The sequence below is a fragment of the Solea senegalensis genome, linkage group LG4 (assembly GCF_019176455.1).
Source record: "Solea senegalensis isolate Sse05_10M linkage group LG4, IFAPA_SoseM_1, whole genome shotgun sequence".
Taxonomy (NCBI): Eukaryota; Metazoa; Chordata; class Actinopteri; order Pleuronectiformes; family Soleidae; genus Solea; species Solea senegalensis.
The window spans coordinates 14,820,051-14,837,891 of NC_058024.1; the positions used below are offsets into that span (position 1 = coordinate 14,820,051).

At 39.9% G+C, this 17,841-nt stretch overlaps 1 protein-coding gene across 1 annotated transcript; it reads left to right on the forward strand.

Annotated features, from left to right (window-relative positions):
* Positions 1-411: 411 nt before the first annotated feature.
* ywhaba (tyrosine 3-monooxygenase/tryptophan 5-monooxygenase activation protein, beta polypeptide a) lies at positions 412-17,112 on the forward strand. Its single transcript, XM_044025022.1, has 7 exons — positions 412-527; positions 8,541-8,701; positions 10,698-10,832; positions 14,826-14,949; positions 15,244-15,407; positions 15,488-15,583; positions 16,469-17,112. The coding sequence occupies exons 2-7, from the start codon at positions 8,549-8,551 to the stop codon at positions 16,523-16,525; spliced, it is 729 nt and encodes a 242-aa protein (XP_043880957.1). The 5' UTR covers positions 412-527; positions 8,541-8,548; the 3' UTR covers positions 16,526-17,112.
* Positions 17,113-17,841: the final 729 nt, after the last annotated feature.

A 17,841-nucleotide genomic window follows, 5' to 3' on the forward strand; every position in this document is an offset into this window, starting at 1 on the left:
TAGATGAGTAATTTGACTGCAATAATTAATAATCACATTCTATATCAACTATAAAGTCAATATTGAGTGCTCAGTATTTCTTAGAAAAACAAATTGTCATAAGTGTCAGTGTAGGTGGTGACGAGTGATTAACAAATCTGTTGGTTATTAACTGCGTACACTTGTTAAAATGAAGAGGAAACAAATCTGAGTAACGCACACAAAGCTGTGTCAGCTGACACGATGGTGAACTCAGATACGACTGCAGCGGCCTCTTGGAGACAGTTGCCACGGAGATTTGCGCACGTCATTCTATGTAGCGGTTACCATGGTGCTCGTGACGTCAAAGCCCCTCGCAAGATGCTTAGGAGACCCCTGGCACAGTTGCCATGGATACTGGCGGGGGGAGGGGTGGGGTTTAGAGGAAGCGGAAGTGTCAAAGCAGGCGGAAGTGGTACTGCCCTGAATACGCTTAGCAGCAAGCGGAGGACGGCCTGATAAACTCATCTTTCAGAGAATAAAATCGGGATTCCACGTACGCTCTAAATGTGAGTTAAATTGCTTATCATTCGATCAATGTCTTGTAGATCAGTCAAATGTGAGTTTTTCGGGTGGAATTGCAGTCGCAGCGGTGGCCTTAATTCTCTGCCTTTGCGACGGAAGGTCCCTATTGTGGACTGGGGCTGGGTTCGAGGATTTAGGCCGAGCCTTGTGGCCACATAGCCAGAAATAACCCACAAATTTCCTGGCATGGGGTTACCTGTATTCTTTAGCCGGTCGATTGCGCTAAAATGGTTGCTTTTCTTTGTTCGTTTTTAAATAAATATATAATTATATATTTATATATATATTTATATATGGCCGGCCTCCGCTCCGGACCATGCGTGATGTCCAGTGCCCGTGTGGGTAGAGAGACGCGGCCCCGAGTTTGCCATTTTGACAGGGGCAGCCGTGTCCCTGCCCGTCCTTAGCACCGCGAACCCGCAAGACTGCATTGTCTGGCGAATAACGGAGAGTAAAGACAACGCCTGAGGCCATAACGGGACCGCCGCATACACATGGCCTCAGCCTATGCTGAAAGAGTCCGTTTCGACGCCTTTAACTGATCACTGTCATGGCGTATTGAATCAATGTGGAAGCTCAGACGCCCTCAATATTTGCGAAATTCATATTTTTTTTCCCGTTTTTCGGTATTAAAACTCTTTCCTTTCGACGTCGTGTAACGACTGGTGGGGCTTCGATGGAGCGTAACCGAAGCCGTTTTGTACGCGTGACAAAAAAAATTCTGCGTTCAATATGTAGCATCGCCATTCGGTCTGAACTGGGTCATGGTGTGTTAGCAGCTGAAGTGTCCGCTGAGTCCATCGACCGCGCATTGACGTTCATTTAGCATGCTAAGCTAGGTGGCGGTAATCTAGCTCTCCATTTTAAAATTCCGCAGGGGAATGCGACAAGGAGGGCGTAGCTGTTAGCAGAACGACTGAGCCTCGTAGTCGGAATATTCCTTCTCTGAGGGGGGAGTGGTGGTGAGCAAGAGCGATGAAACATTAACAGAGGCTGTTTTGTAAGCCGCTCGCCGTATCTCTTCGCAGTTGAAGACGGCGTTGTCCATTTTTATGTCGGTGCGCACAAGCACATAAACCTCGGAGCGAGCTAGGCAGTCGGATGACGGCAGCATTGACAATATCGAATGCGTTTGTGACGAAGCCCGGTGATTGTTACCATGGTAGAAGAGGCCTGCGTGGATCGTCGCTAACCGATGCGTGGATCGTCGCAGCGGTTAACTAGCAATTGATTTAAGCGTCTGTAATCGCTGAGGCAGTTACCCGGTGCTAAGTGCTAGGATGCTAAAATGAGACGGATTGGCCTGACGGCATTACGTGGTTGTTGAAATGACAGCATTGTCTGTGTGAATGCCACGTGCAGCCCCGAAATTCACTTTCTGTTGTAATCTTTGTTCACTGCAAATATCCGTCATTCAGCCCTGTTGTTGTTTTTTTCTGACATCTAAGTGGGGGGTGGGGGATCTCGGCAGTCTTTCTGAAAGAAGACGGTAAAATATGATTTCTATATGTGAAACTGCGTTTTACGATATAAAGGTGCTTATTCATACTTGTATTTTATGTACCATAGAAACCAACAGTAGATGAGTCAATTTAAAATTGTGACCACCTCACATTTGAGTACAGTCTGAATTTAAATTTATGGGCTACAACGCTTCTGGGGAATGATTTGATATGACACGATATATTTCTCAGATTTAAACATTCATTTTGAATTGTGAATTAGAAAAAGCCAAATCTATCACTACTAAATAGGTATTTCATAAAATATGGTAGAATCATGTAAATTTAATGTACCAAAAAAATAATGAACCATTCTCCTACCGTTTTTTTTTTTTCTTAAGCACCATTTCACAAATTATAATAGAGGCATTGTGAATATTAACTTAGTCTGTGCGGACACACCCATGCCCATAATATCAAAAATAAAAAACGCATTTCAGAGCCATCAATTCATTTTGTAATGTTATGAGTCATCCTACCATAGTATTTCTATTTTCCATACTAAATAGCACATTATCTTTTCCATGATTGCTCATTTAAACAAGTATTAGCTCTTTTGTCATTACAGTCACTTCATATATTGCAGGTTGCTGTAAAAGTGAATGTGTCTTAACAAAATCTTAAAGTACATTAGGTGGATTTTTGCAATGGCAGGTAAACCATCCTCCACCAGTATCTTTTCAATTTCACAGGTCCTGATGGGAGTTAAAAAGTCCCTCATCTAATAAAGACTGTCAATGAAAGAAGTGTCAATGTAGTAGGGCTCCACATCAAATGTTTTGTTCAACTGATTTGTTCTTAAAATGTCTTAAATTTATGTCACTTAACCTGAAAGAGGTTCCAGTTAGGTATGCAATCACATTATGCTTATGGTGATTACACAACCAATAATAGGTATATATATATATATATATATATATATGTATATATGTTATGTTGCTTCTTATAAAACAAATTAAAAAATGTAATTTATTGGAAATTTCTACCCATCCTTCAGTCTGTTTTTGTTAACTTATTTTCAGAATTAAAATTTCAATGAATAACAATATTCAATGAATAACAATATTCAAAGTATGTCCAGAGCTTAGATATTTGTAAAAATGGTATTAGTTGTTCGTTTTAAAAGTAAATATGTTGTGAATATAAGGTCTCTTGCTAAAATACCTCAAAGTGATCATGTAATGATACTGATGTTGGGGATTGGGTCAATGCCAAACAATCAGATTTAGTTTTTGTAAACTAATGGAACTGCACTCAATATCAGCAGGTAATGGATTTTTAGGGTCTAGCCCTTGAGTCCGCATTGGGAATGGGCCATGACTGCTCTTGATATACAGAGGTAGACCATAGATAATGCATTAGTGGCAGCACGATCAAACTTTGTGAATGAAGGTTTAGAACGTGTGCTCATCTATTTTTCACAGTTGTAGCTGTTAAAGTAAAACTTTAAGCAAGTCTGGTCACTTTTTTGCCTTCTTTTCCAAGGAGCTCCCCCTTGTGTCTACTGCTTAAAATTAGGTTAAAATCCTGCCATTACTATCTTATGTAAAATAATGATCATACCTTACATGTGATAACTTTAAGGTGAAATTAAATAATAATGGTAGTGATTTTCTGTATTAGTGTTTTTTAAGGGCACATAGCTAGTAAATATAGATACGACTGTGAAGCACAGTGAAACATGCGATACATAGGATTTTTAGGTTGTATTTGTCAGTATCCCATACCGATTCCCAAAACTAGTAATAAGTGTGGGTGAAGTAATTTGTAGTTTTTGTATAACTCACCCAATCAATATTTTCCCTCTAATTTTAGGGTTAAGTCTATAATATGCAACAGTGGCCTTTTTCGTGAAGATGAGAAGCATTTCACATAACACAGGGACATGGTTGTTAAGAAGAATTAATCTAGGGAAAGATACAAGACATTTATCAAGGCCCCAAATTCTTGTAGTCCACTAAGATCACTCATGTAGATATTGGGGAAAATATGGCACTGCTGTAAATCTGCTGTCAGAAGTCCCTTTTCTTACAAATAATGATAGAGATGGGAGCCCAAGTGTGCCGCATAAACTCTTGATGGTAAACTTTAACATAGAAGAAAATCTTGAATGCATCATTTGACCTACAGCAAATTTGACTATTTTTGACTGACCAATATTTTTAATTTCTGAAGCCAAATCACTGGCTTTTTATTTTTCAGACAATATTTGGGTTCTGGAAATATTGGTCTTACTTCTGTGATGCATTAGGCAGGTGTCGGTGGGGTCTCTGAGGGTTGAGTCATTATTTCGCTCCTGTACTCTATTTCCACTGGTTAAAAAAAAAAACTACTTAATCCCGGGTTTAAACAGACTTTTTCAAATATTAAAGCAGGCTTTGCTTCTTAAGCCAAATGCAATTCATAGAAAAATGGATTTATGAGTTGAAGTTACAGTTATCTGTGGCAGAAGATTTGTGTTGTGGTGTTTAATTAGCATAGTTTATATACCTCTTATGCCCACTTTAGGGAAGTCTCATCCTTATACCTCTGCTTTTAAAGGGAGGTCAGAGGTCAGGTAAGCTTCACACTAACACAACAGGGTGGTGTTTCCCTCTGGATGGGTGGTCACTAGGTTAAGCATCAAGAAGGCAGAGTTGTCAGGATGAAGCTGGTATTTTGACATATTTTGATTTATTATTACAGCGTTTAAGTGTTTTAAATATAGAATTGAGGTAGTTAATCCAATTAATTAAATATACAAATATGGATGATTAAAATGGATCACAGTCCACTGTGGAGGGTTTGTAGAGATGAGTGGATATAAAGATGTAGATGAGACTGTGGCCTACTTAGACCTACAGAATCATCTGGAGAGCAAAAAGCCTCAGGGGATGAAATAACTGGGAGCAGCCATTTCTCAGGATTTTTTTGACATTTTATGAAGCACACTTACAGTATGTTTGAGGGTTTGGTACTTTTTGGTGTGGCATAAGGATTGATACATGTTACTGGTGTTTGCTAAAGTGTGGGGCTAGTTAGTTTACAGGATTACATGGTTTTATGTGTCATCCTTTAAAAACACTAGGGAGTATGTCATATGTGACGGTCCTCACTTGTTTTCCCTTCTTGAACAAGCTCCACTTATCCAGATCTCACGCACCCATATTTCTCACACATATTCCTGCCATTGTTATTCTTTTCGAGTAGGGCTTGGTGTCGCCACCAACTTCCTGAGTCATTTTGATTTTGATTCGAAAGGTCGCGATTTGTTTCCAATTTGAATAGGAATATTTCAGTTAAAATACCAGTCTTACTTGGGTCTGAAAACATACATAGAATTAATACTGTTTATTGTACAAGCATGCCTCACACCTGGCATTTTTTTGAATATTAATATTTACATTAACAGAATCCAAAGCAGGTACATTATTGTACTTTAAATTTAACATGACCAGCACGCTGATGATCACATGGCATTAAAGTGCTACATTTCATGCAGAGGCAGATTGCGTCATAAGTGTCATTGTATTTGTAGTTAACAAAACACATGTAATTAACGAAATCTGAACAGCTGTCCAGTCCCTGAGAAAGACAGTGGCATTCTGAAAATGTAAACAAATTAAATATTATCTTCATGTATGTATAATAAAATAAGATGTATAATTTTTTTAACCGCCAACTGTGGTCAGCTGTGACTCTCGCATTGAAAAAGTGCAAGCCATCTTTTTTTAACTCGTTGAAAGAACCAGTTTGTGAAACATGTAAAACTCTTGACAACGTAAATTGAATTGTGCTTTGAAAAGTATGTGAAACTGAGGCCCTTTCATGACTTCTTTCTCATTTCACATTTTTGAGATTCAAAAGAATTTTCTGCAAGAGCTGATCTACATCAGCGTCTTAGTGCAGTTGAGAAAACTCTCAGATGGGACACTGGTCCCTGGAATACAAAGGTAGTGCTTTCCTTGGTGAGCCAAAAAGGGGATACTCTACTGCATGCACCCTCCAATATGTTGGTGAATTTTCACAGAGTGGAAGGGATTTTACTTGTGTTCTATTTGTTTACTTCTTTCTGTGTCTTTTCAGTGAGACTCTTGTGAGATACTGTAGATTTTGTCATATAGGTTGGCCCAAGGAAAACCATCAATGGAATAGGGGCTTCATTCACTGCAATAAAAAAAAAACAGTGGTCTTGCTGTGCAGTGACAGTTTCCTCAGCTACATCACCTTTAGGTGCTTGCGGTTACAAAATAAAAAATATTAACAAGATAGACTATTTAGAATATTAATCAGGGCCCTAGAAGATATTCGACATCTTTTTCATCTTCTCAAGCAGCTGTGCATGCAGGGGTGCATTGACAGATACAGTTGGAGACTTCACTACAGTAGCTGCCTTCAGTGGCTCAAGAGCTTTCACCACATCTTCTGCAACTGCTAGTGCAACTTCTGTCCAGGATCGCTGGTCATGCTTCAGGAAGTGTTCCACCATCTCCACATCACTGTTCCACTGAGTCACCACATCCATCACCAGCCTAAGTGCAGGCAGTCCCAACTTAATTTTGGCTGTTCTTTGAGCATGTGGCTGGTGGAAGAACTGTGGTGAAAAAAATGATATCATGCGCCTCACACGGCCTAGCAGGAGTCTTTAGAGCCAATTGTGAAACTAAATGGAGTGTGTGTGCACAAAAGAGCCAAAATGTAATGTAATGTTTTCAGACGGCAGTTCAACCAGCGTTTTTATACATTTCTGTGCATTTTCAGGGGCTCAGAAATAATTGGACAGTTGACTAAAAAGCAGTTTTATGGCCCGTTGCCTCACTATTCCCTATCAGAACAAGCAGATAAAGGTCTACAGCTGAGGTCCAAAGATATGTCAATGCAAGTGAATAAAGCCATAATTTGGCTAAGAAAACTAAATAAACCTATCAGTGAGATAGAAAAACACAAGGGCTGGCCAAATCAACAATTTGGTACATTCTTAACAAGAAGGAATCCACTGAAGACCTCAAATACCAAATGACCTGGAAGACCATGGAGGACAAGTCGAGTGGATGATCTCAGAACTTTTCTGAAGGTGAAGAAGAACCCCTTTACAACATCCAGCCAAGTCTAGAACATACTAGAGGAGGTACTGTACGTGTGTTATTGTCAAAGTCTGCAATCAAGAGACGCCTTCATGACATACAGAAGGGTTTGCAAGAATTTGCAAATCACTGACAAACACTCAAAAAGAGAAAGGCTAGATTGGAATTTGATAGAAAATATCTAAAAAACTAAAAGCCTGCATAGTTCTGGAAAAAGATTCTCTGGACAGGCGAAACAAAGATAAATTTAGGAAGAGAAAAGTGTGGCAAGGGAAAAGAACAGCTCATGATCCGAAGCATACCACGTCATCAGTCAAATATGGAGGAGGCACTGTTATGGCATGGGCAGGCATAGCTGCCAGTGGACCAGGCTCACTTGTCTTTATTGATGTGACTGCGGATAGAAGTGGCAGGAAGACCTCTGAAGTGTACATGATTATAATCCTCTGCTCAGATCCAGCTAAATGCTGCAAAACTGTTAGAACGGCATTTCACATTACAGATGGATAATGATCCAAAGCATACTGCAGAAGCAACGCAAGTGCTTCAAAGGTAATGAAATGGAATGTTCTTCAGCGATCAAGTCGTCACCTGATCTGATACTTTTCAGTTACTGAAGACAGAAATTATGGCAGAAAGACCTGCAGACAAGCAGCAACTGAAGGCAGCTGTAGTAAAGGCCTGACAAAGCATCTCCAGGGAGGAAGCTTTTGGTGATGTCTATGGGTTCCATACTTCAGTCATTGATCCTTTGCATTGACTGCAAAGGATTAAGTATTAAAAAAAGGCCTTTAATTTATTAAATTTATATTTATGATTTGAGATTGTCCTATTATTTCTGAGCCCCTGGAAATGGATACAAAGGGAACAATAATGTGTAATGAATCCACACTTAAATTAAATCTTGATTGTTTAATTTCAAATTCATTGTAGTGTACAAAGGCATTTAAAAGTTGACACAGCCTTGGTTGTTTATTTGAGCTTGTGAAAAACTTCTAGGTAACTTGAAGGCAAATGCCTTCTCCAGTGAACAATTCGTGTGCCTGGTGACGTCACAGTAAATCGTAGTATTTCCACAGTATTTTACCTACTTAGCATGCTCTTGTCCATCTACCGCTGTTACAACATTATTTAAATCCAAAGGCACTTTGGATTTAAGCGTTAATTGTGCCTTCAAATTTGGAGGGCCCGCCATGTTGGTAATGTCTTCTTCATGCGGCCAGATCTTGTTGATAGTCTCATAAGACAAATGAGATTAAAGCCTAAACGCCTCGGGGGGGAAAAGGCTTGTATTTAAAGATCGACCTTTATATCTAGCCCTGTTTCTGAGTCTATCTCCCTCTTTCTATCTTTTCTGCCACCTGACCTGGCTGGTAAACAGAAAACCAAAATGCTAATACTGTCTTTTTGTCTCATGTTTTCCTCCTTTCAGCCTAAAAGATGGATAAGAACGACCTGGTGCAGAAAGCCAAGCTTGCAGAGCAGGCCGAGCGCTACGACGACATGGCGGCTGCCATGAAGGCTGTGACGGAGCAGAGCTCGGAGCTCAGCAACGAGGAGCGAAACCTCCTCTCTGTCGCCTACAAGAACGTTGTAAGACATCAATTTATTTGCTGTAAACCACCACCACATGTCTGTTGGGGCTGAAGTTGTTACTGTATTATTAAGTTGTACAGCTTATCATCTGTTACTTTTTGGTAAACTGAACAATAAAATTGAATTCCTGTGATGGTAAAGGGTAATGATGGATGAATATACAATTCATCAATATTACAAAAAATACTAAACTGTGATATCTTATGGGAACACTAAAACATTTTGAGTTACTTTTGAAAATATGGTTGGTGCATTTAACGAACATGTCTGCATGTAAACAGCAATTAACTCATCACTTCTTTGTCCAGAAAGATCATGCATACTATCAGAAATGACATATGCTGTTTTTTCTTACAAAGTGCTCCCAGCATTGGAGAAAACTCACTGTGTAGAACGCACAAATATGAGCTCTTTAAGTGCCAGTGTATCAGCAGACCCAGCTGGTGGTTGTGCCACCTTCAGTCAAGATTTATTGACGGCGTACAAGCAGCACAGGGAGGGTGGACCATGATGAGCGACAACCTTTTCTCATAGTACCCCAACAGACAGGAACCTGTTCTTACTCTGAACCCATTTTCGGTGCCTAACCCTAAAATCTACAGGCAATAAATCCACACTTCCCTGGTAAATATTGAAACCCTGATTCTGGAAAGAAATATGATAAATGCTATTCATTTGGATGTTGCAACAAAGGAATGGAATTACAAACGACATAACTGCAGTGGAGTTGTTGTTACTCCAAGTAGTCTGTGTAGAGGACATGCATGGAAAGTTAAGTTACCGATGATGTGTTAATTGTTTTGAACTGTTTCACGTTGTTGCTGCTTGTTGTCATGAAAACTGACCACTTTCACCTCACGGCCCAAAACAGTCCAGCGGTGAAAGTGGTGCAAAAATGCTGTACTTCACTTCTAATTTACACAAACAAATTTAGATTGGGATTAATTTCAGATGTGTAGTATCACTGCGTTGCGTATTTTTAAACATTGCGTCTTTCTGTATTGTTATAATTAAACACACATGCTGCGTTTTGAGTTCATGATTAAACCCCTGTACTAGCTGGGAACATTTCCCTATTAAGTTATAGCCTCTGTTCTTCCTCCAATGACTGCCAGATCTTTCTTTGGAAACATTTAGTGTGGGAGCCTCGGGAAACAGGACACAGTGTACAGACTGCAACACTGCAGTGTGCTTTATAGCTCATCCTATCTTGACTCAACACTAGTTAAAATTAAATTGTACACTTCACCTTTAGTGATATTGTAGAATAGAGGATTTGTAGTAATCCTGTGATAGCTGAATATTTTGTTAAACACAGGAGCTTCTGTCCTAGTGTGGACACTTTCACTGGACATCCTGCTGTTATTATTATTATTTTATTTTTAGTTGATGAATTTCTGGCCCAGGACAACTTTTTCTTGTGTGTATGGCCCCAAAGAGATCGTCTCAGGTGTCAAGTATGTGCGTCTATCTGCAGTCCTCTGGTTGGTTGAAGTGCGACAAAAGATTGTGGTTTGACCCGTTTAAACTTCAACTTTCAACCACCACTGGCCAGAAAGCAAAGCTCAGACACATGCGCAGTAGAAAGAATTCAAGTTCAGCACCGAGAGCAGTTGTTGAAATCCTGACTTTGTTTCTCTATGGCATGGAACCTGGCAGTTGATGTTGCTGGGTGCATTTTAGCAAGAGAGACACTTAACTGCATCATGCACAGAAAGCTTGGTTTGTCTAAGTGACTAAGTAGTTTCAGCAATTTGTTAAATTTATGTTATAGTTTTAATCGCCTGGAAATAATTCATAGGAGAATACTCCGCTTGGATGTAAGTGGTCAACATGTTTGTGGTAGATGAGAATGCACACATTGCAAGAGAAAAAAGAATTATTATTGTTCAGGATTGGGCTTTCGTGACAGTTTGGATTATTTCTGCTGTATGTTCATTAATTCATGCCAGGTTTAAGTGTTAAGTGTTTTTTGTGTTTGTTTGTCTATCAGGTGGGGGCCCGGCGTTCCTCCTGGCGCGTCATCTCCAGCATCGAGCATAAGGCAGAAGAGAAGAAAAAGCAGATGGCTTCAGAATACCGCTTGAAGATTGAGAATGAACTCAGAGAAATCTGCGAGGATGTGCTGGTATGGAGAGGGATGGGAAGGGATGGGAAGGGAAGGGCTTGAAGATGGGGAGAGAGAGGAAGAGAGGTTTAAACAGGGTCGTGGTGGGTGGGAGGATTAAAATTTAAAAGGCGCAAAGAAAGAAAGGAAGCGCACTAGATTGGATCCCTCCTGGCTGGGGGAAGAATGTCAGTCATATGTTGTTACTCATGGAGACATTCATATTGTTGCTGTCAGCTGTAGAACTGTCAGACAAAGCTTTCATTTTTTAAATTTCTTCCCATTAACATTCTTGGGTGTCTTGGTTTGACTGGGAAGATTACACTGTGTTGAATCACCTACAATGCAGAGTTGGGTTAGGCGATGGAAAGATTTACAGTGTCCTGCATTATCTAAAAATATCCATGGTATTAGTTTCATTACAGTAGTTTAAAAAAAACAAATCTGCACAATGTGCATATATTGGCATGGCGTATAGTATAATATTAAATACACCTTCAATACCTAAGTAGTTTTCATTTACATACCCACCTAAGTCTTTGATCTAGTGTGTTTTTATTGACTGATGATTTAAGAGGTCACATGTGACATCGCATGACCACTTCTCTTTCGACGAGGGAGAACATAAAAGATGGCTGTGTTAATCAGCCTTGATCTGATTAACAGTCAGTTAAAGCTGGAACTCATACTAAGCTCGAGACCAAATATAGTGATGGTGAGCGGATGCACGAAAGACGTACCGTCCTCAAACTGCAGTGTCGTGGAGGATGTGAGAGTGATGAGACCACTTTGGCTGAGAGGAAGGAGGTGAGACTGGAGAGGAGGGACAAAAAGCAGCTGCAGTGGCCTGTATAGCCAGTGATTAAGAGGGAGACACAACCTGTCAACGAAGAAAAAAAAAAAACTTCTTTTACCAGGAGGAGCGAGCAAGTGCAGCGAGGAAAAACTATTGAACTTCAGGCCAAAATGTAAATAAATATATAAATGTTCACATGTTAATCATACACACACGTTGAAGGGGGCCCTTGCATCACTGCCACTTTTATTTATTGTTCTTTTTTATTTTATTTATTTTTACACTACCTCTGAGCCCCATATAAAGTTATTTTTTCTTAGTCTAAAGCTAAGTTCTTGGGGAGTGTGTGTTTTTAAAGAATGCATTCATAATATCTATGAAGCGGCCTCGGTCAAATTAGGCAGTGTAAATTTGGACTTGGAATTCAACTCTAACTTGTCGTGCATAATAAAATTCTAAACTTTTTAAAAAAAAAAAGAAAAGAAAAAAGGTTCTATTGAGTTGATACTTTAATAATTGAGCGTAACACTCGGGGAATATATAGCGTGAAATGTGCACCATTATCCACACATAATTAGTGCTGCTCAATTAAATGATTTCAATGGTCTATAAATCACAAAAAAAATGAAAAATAAATGGCAAAATGTCGTCTTTCTTCCCTAGATCCTTAGTAGAACTCATCAAATGTTTTGTTGACCGATGAATTCTATCCGATCCACCCATTATACCATTGTTTTCAAGGTTAATCTTCCCATTAGACAAGGTGTTACTGTGCTATTTAGTGGGAAGAGTGATGTAAAATTGCATCTGATTTAGTAATTTGATGAGATCGAATTGGAATCAATAAAATGAAAGCAGTAATTGGCCCTTGATGTAGCTCTGTAAACAGCTTTACCCTTCAACGTGATCAAATGGCACATACAAGAAATGATTGAATATTGAGTGAATCATACATGTGACTCGAGTCATACTGAGCACTGCTGATTCTGTTACATGCCGCATTAATGCCAATATATGCATTCTAACTGTAGCTGTACTGTGGAGCAGAGAAGAGAGACATTCTCTCTCTAGCCAAGAGCAAGAAATGAGTAATAGCTGTGCAATTGTTACTAAACCTGATTCGACCAAAAATACTCTAGCTGGACTCAGTGAGATGTTAAATAGGGATGTACGATATTGACTTTTTGCCAATATCCGATATGCAGATGTCAGGAGTGCTTGGGCTGATTACCAATCCAGATATATGTGCCAAACTGCAGAGGTCATTTAGTCTCTTGTGTAGTGAAAAAAAGAAAAAATAGTTGGAAAGGGGGCAAGTAAGGAGGTAGCAGCCTGTTCTGCCTACCGTTACTGGGGATCCTGGCATGTTTGTGCATATTCAGTGATACATTTTAAAGCCAATATTGGCTGACGACGATTATACTGTGCGTCCCTAATAGTTGAAACTGTCAGTCTGTGACCAACTGAAACGGCTCAAGGTCAAAGTAGATTCAAATGTTAAGCTCCTGAGCTGACTTCTAATAATATGTATGCTCAAGGTCAAACTGGAAGCATCTGCAGTGATGTAATGCGGTAGGACTGAAGGGAGGGAAGGACAGATGGAGAGTTAGTGTCCTTAAAGCAGTCGGAGACTTTAAAGAAGAACCATAAAGCAATCATAAAACAGAAAATGTGTGTATCAGACTGATTTGAAAGGAGAAACACTTTTTCATTTTATATATATTGAAACAGGGGTTGAAAGAACCCCACATTTTTGTAGCCAAAATTAACTAACTTGAACTAGTTGCTTCAACTGTAATTGGCCAGAAGTTTTAAATACTGACGCTAGTTAGCATCTGTAGTCCGTGGCCCGGTGTTACAGTCGGCTTCCTGAATACTAAGCTAACAAACATAATTAGTAGACTCAAGTTGCGTCTAAAATTCAGCATTTCTTGTCTTCACACATTGTATATGTTGGAAAATAGTGGAAAAGCAAAGTTTGGGGTAAAGTGTAGAGTAAAATGTAGGCATGTCTAAAACATGGGTTCAAGAGACACACGTGGGCAATATGAGAAAACAACTCACTTGCACATGCTCGGACACTACTGCCCATAGGTTAAAATACTGCCAAAATAGTGATAATGTCGCTTCTCTACATAATTTGGTAAGGTGGTCACTAACACATTTTCCTGTAAGGTAACAAAGTCAGAAATTTTTTTTATCACTTTACAGTATTTGAAGACAGCGATGTCTTACCATTTTAGATGTAGTACATCTGAAATGTTCAACTGCTTGTGTTCATGGAGGCTACTGGAAAAAACCTTGGTTTATCCATTTGGCAGAATGCAGCGGAATCTTCACAAGGCTTATTGGGGCCTCCTTCTGGTCTTAATTGTCATCACCCTTTGTGACATGATTAATTTAATCAATGCCTTCTTCCCCTGACATCAATGACCTCACTCTTTTCTTTTCTGCCTGGGTTTTTATAAATTCACATAAATGGTCACAAAAAGGAGTTGGTTGTAGGCAAGTGGATTTGCTTTAGTTAAGTCGAAGATGTTTCACCTCTCTGAGAGGCTTCTTCAGTTATGACTAACTGCTAGAAAAACATTTCAGCTACACAGGAAAACAAGCAGGAGAATCCACTTAAGTTTTGTTCTTTTATCCACACAGAACCAGCTTTTTTTCCAGAGCACTGAAATGCTATTTTTGGAAAAAAAGAGTCCCAGAGATGCATTCAAAACGCTAGCCTTGCTTTTTTGTGCATGCAGTTAATGCACTACTTTGCGAAAACTATGCAATAGTCCCAACTCTCTCATTGTGTCTCTATTTCTGTAATTGTATACTTATTTGAATAAATCTTTACACACACACAAAACATGTACTGCGTGCCTCTCCGCCAACGTGGTATGATAACTCTTGTCTCCTCCACTGTACTGTACTGAGGGTTGAGGAAGGTGCGCCTACTCTTTCACATTTTCTTTCACGTTGGCAAGAATTCCAGGTGTTATTGCCTCATCTGACACAGTAGACTTTCTCACAGTAGAAAGTCAAAGAAGGCATTATGTTCCTTAAGACTCATCTGCTCTTAAAGTAAGAAAACATAAACCGGTCACAGCTGAGCACTTTTAGACCCCAGTGCAGAAAGACTTGACCAGCTGATGTAACTAACTGAACTTTAGTTGTATTGTAAATGCGTAACATGATTAACGGTCTCTCTTGTTTTCTGCCCGTTTCAGAGACTCCTCGACGAATTCCTTATTGCCAATGCAAGTCAGCCGGAGAGTAAGGTGTTCTACCTCAAAATGAAAGGAGACTACTACAGATACCTGTCCGAGGTGGCCATTGGGGATGATAAGAAGAGTCAGTATTACTGTTTCTTTTTTCCTCTTTTCTTTTTTTTAAATTCTGATTGTGTTCTTGAAGGAAGCGGGGTGCTATGAAAACAAAGAGAAGTAGATGAAAGATAGAGGACATGTGAAGCAGCAGTGTCCTCGCGAGAGTCACATGGTGGCATACTCCCATTTGATTAGAAATGTACATTTGTAACACATTCAAAAGGTTGCATAGAAAATGTCCTTTCACCAACACATCTCAAAGTACGAGACACTCATTGAGGCTAATGTTGAGGATCCCGTTGTCATCCGTGTCGCGTAGGAACGGTGGAACAGTCTCAGCAGGCTTACCAGGGCGCCTTCGACATCAGCAAGACGGAAATGCAGCCGACGCACCCCATCCGACTGGGCCTGGCCCTCAACTTCTCCGTCTTCTACTACGAAATCCTCAACTCTCCTGAGCAGGCGTGCACTCTGGCCAAACAGGTGGGTGCAGCTTAATCGCATATTCACACCGATACAAAGAAAACGAACGATTTTGATCCAGCGAATGTCTCTCTCTGAAGGCTTTCGATGACGCAATCGCCGAGCTCGACACCTTGAACGAGGACTCGTACAAAGACAGCACGCTGATAATGCAGCTACTAAGGGACAATCTCACTGTAAGTAAACACTCTGACGCACCAGACATGTTCTGGGAAAAAGATCATCCTATAAAGCGAGAGAAAATGCAGCAGATGGCTCGTAGGACAAATACATGTGGTATATAATAAAAGCATGACGTGGGATTTAGTGGCATCTGGAGGTGAAGTTGCATATTGCAGTCAACTAATTACCCTTTTTTCTTTTTACCTCACACTCCATCTCAAGTGTACATGAGAACCTACAGTAGCCTTAACGTAGCGTAGATACATTAATGAAACATAATTAGAGAAGTTGTATTCAGTTGTTGATGGGATCCCCCTAAATCGTTCACAGTGAACCATCGGCTAATCGTTAACTGTAGTAACCACATGCAGTAGTTTATTCTGCGCTTTGTTTTCATCAATCATTAACAGCGTCACAATCAGCCATAAAACACCCAGAAGTCAATTATTATTTGTGTTATCTCAAGTCCAGTTAACCAAATGACGACACCGATCATTTTCATTCTTTACGCTAGAGCCGGTCAACCTTTTAAGTAAGTAATGCATCGATAGGATATCTATAAGTTGTACACACCCACTAAGAAAACTAAAAAATGATGTTTATTTTTTGCTCATAGAACAATGTTATTAAAATATTCAGTAGCAACAATCAGTCTTGAATTATGACATTTGCAACTAATGAATATTTTCATCGTCGCTCAGTGGATTTAGGAAACGGAACACGTTCACATTTCATAAGCTGTGTTTTGTGTTTGTTTGTTTTTATTAACTGATAAATGGAACATTTTATGGCGACGATCCTTGTGGAAATGGACTAGTTCTTGATATGATTTTTTTAGATCGAATCTAAAGTCACTGTCAGTACAAAGTTGACGTCTCCGTTTGTCTCTTTCTGTGCAGCTGTGGACATCAGAAAACCAGGGAGATGAGGCCGAAACCGGCGATGGAGAGAACTAGAGCGCACTTCACTGTTAACCCATCCCCACTCTCTTCCTCTTCCTTTTATCTCTCTTCCTCTTTCTTCTCTTCTTCCTCTCTTCGTACACATAAACAGCCCATTCATTCCCTCGTCCCACTTGTTCAAGCCCAGCCTCCCAACTTCCCTTCTGTATAACCAGCAGCATGAATAGTACCTGACCTTCACAAATGAATTTGAAAAAATAAAAAGACCTGAAGACCTCTCCCACCTTCCCTCCATTGGTCATGGCACTCCAGTGCCAGCCAGCACGCCACAGCCACTGGCTGGCCTCGTCTTATAACAAGCACGGAGGGTTTTAATCCACTCCCATAAAATTATGTTTTTACTCTAGTTTTTAATCTCTCGCCTCTATTCCTTTCTTTCTCTCCCACCCCACTCCTCCTCCCTAACATCTCAGTATGTTCTCTCCCCCTCTTTTGCGAGATCATGGATTTACATAGTTGTTCATCCCTTTTTTTGTCCTTCTGGCTATTAGTGTACTGGCAAAAAAAACTGGCTGGTTTTATTCCACTTTAAACAACAACAACAAAAAACGTTATTAAACTGTCCGTTTATTTCCAACAAACACTGTGATGCTTAGTTTTTCCTCCACCTCGCCACCAAATTCTCCTTTAATGGCAGACGGGAAACTGAGCTGGGCATGTTTGAACAGCAGTGCGATTCTGCTGAGGTTTATACAGAAGGGTCCACCAACAAGGCTGTATTGTGACACTGACAAATCTAAAAACTGAAGTGTTTATACATGCTGTGTAATCAAACACTCGATGTTCTGTTTTACTTTCTAACCGAGACCGCCACTCTGCTTATCACCAATCTTCAGGAGCTAAATAAAAAGTTTTGATTCGGAAAAATAACTAAAACATTTATTTTATTTCTTTAAATAAAAAAACCCCGATACATTTCATCTTTCACAACAAACGGGATCCACCTGCTGTCACCGGGTGCTGTTGAATAACTGTGCTGCTGTCCCTGAAGTTAATTCCTTAAGCAAACATTCATTTCCCTTGGTGACTGCTTTTCCTCGTGAGTCTGGAAGTGAGACGGAGACAAATCAAATTTTTGTCTTTGTTCTGGTTTTTTCTTAGGGAAATTGTAAAACACCTTTGGAGCTCGGCTTCTCAGAAATCTGTATTTTTGGAAACGGCCAACATCTGCTTGTAAAGAAAAGTCAAATGTTTGTCGTTATCCACGGCATTTTTGACCTGGCTTTCTTGGGGACTTCTTTCTTTATTTTTTGCTCCTCCCTGTCATAGCTTGTACCGACAAGTCTAGAGGTTTCCTCTCTCTGTTGTGT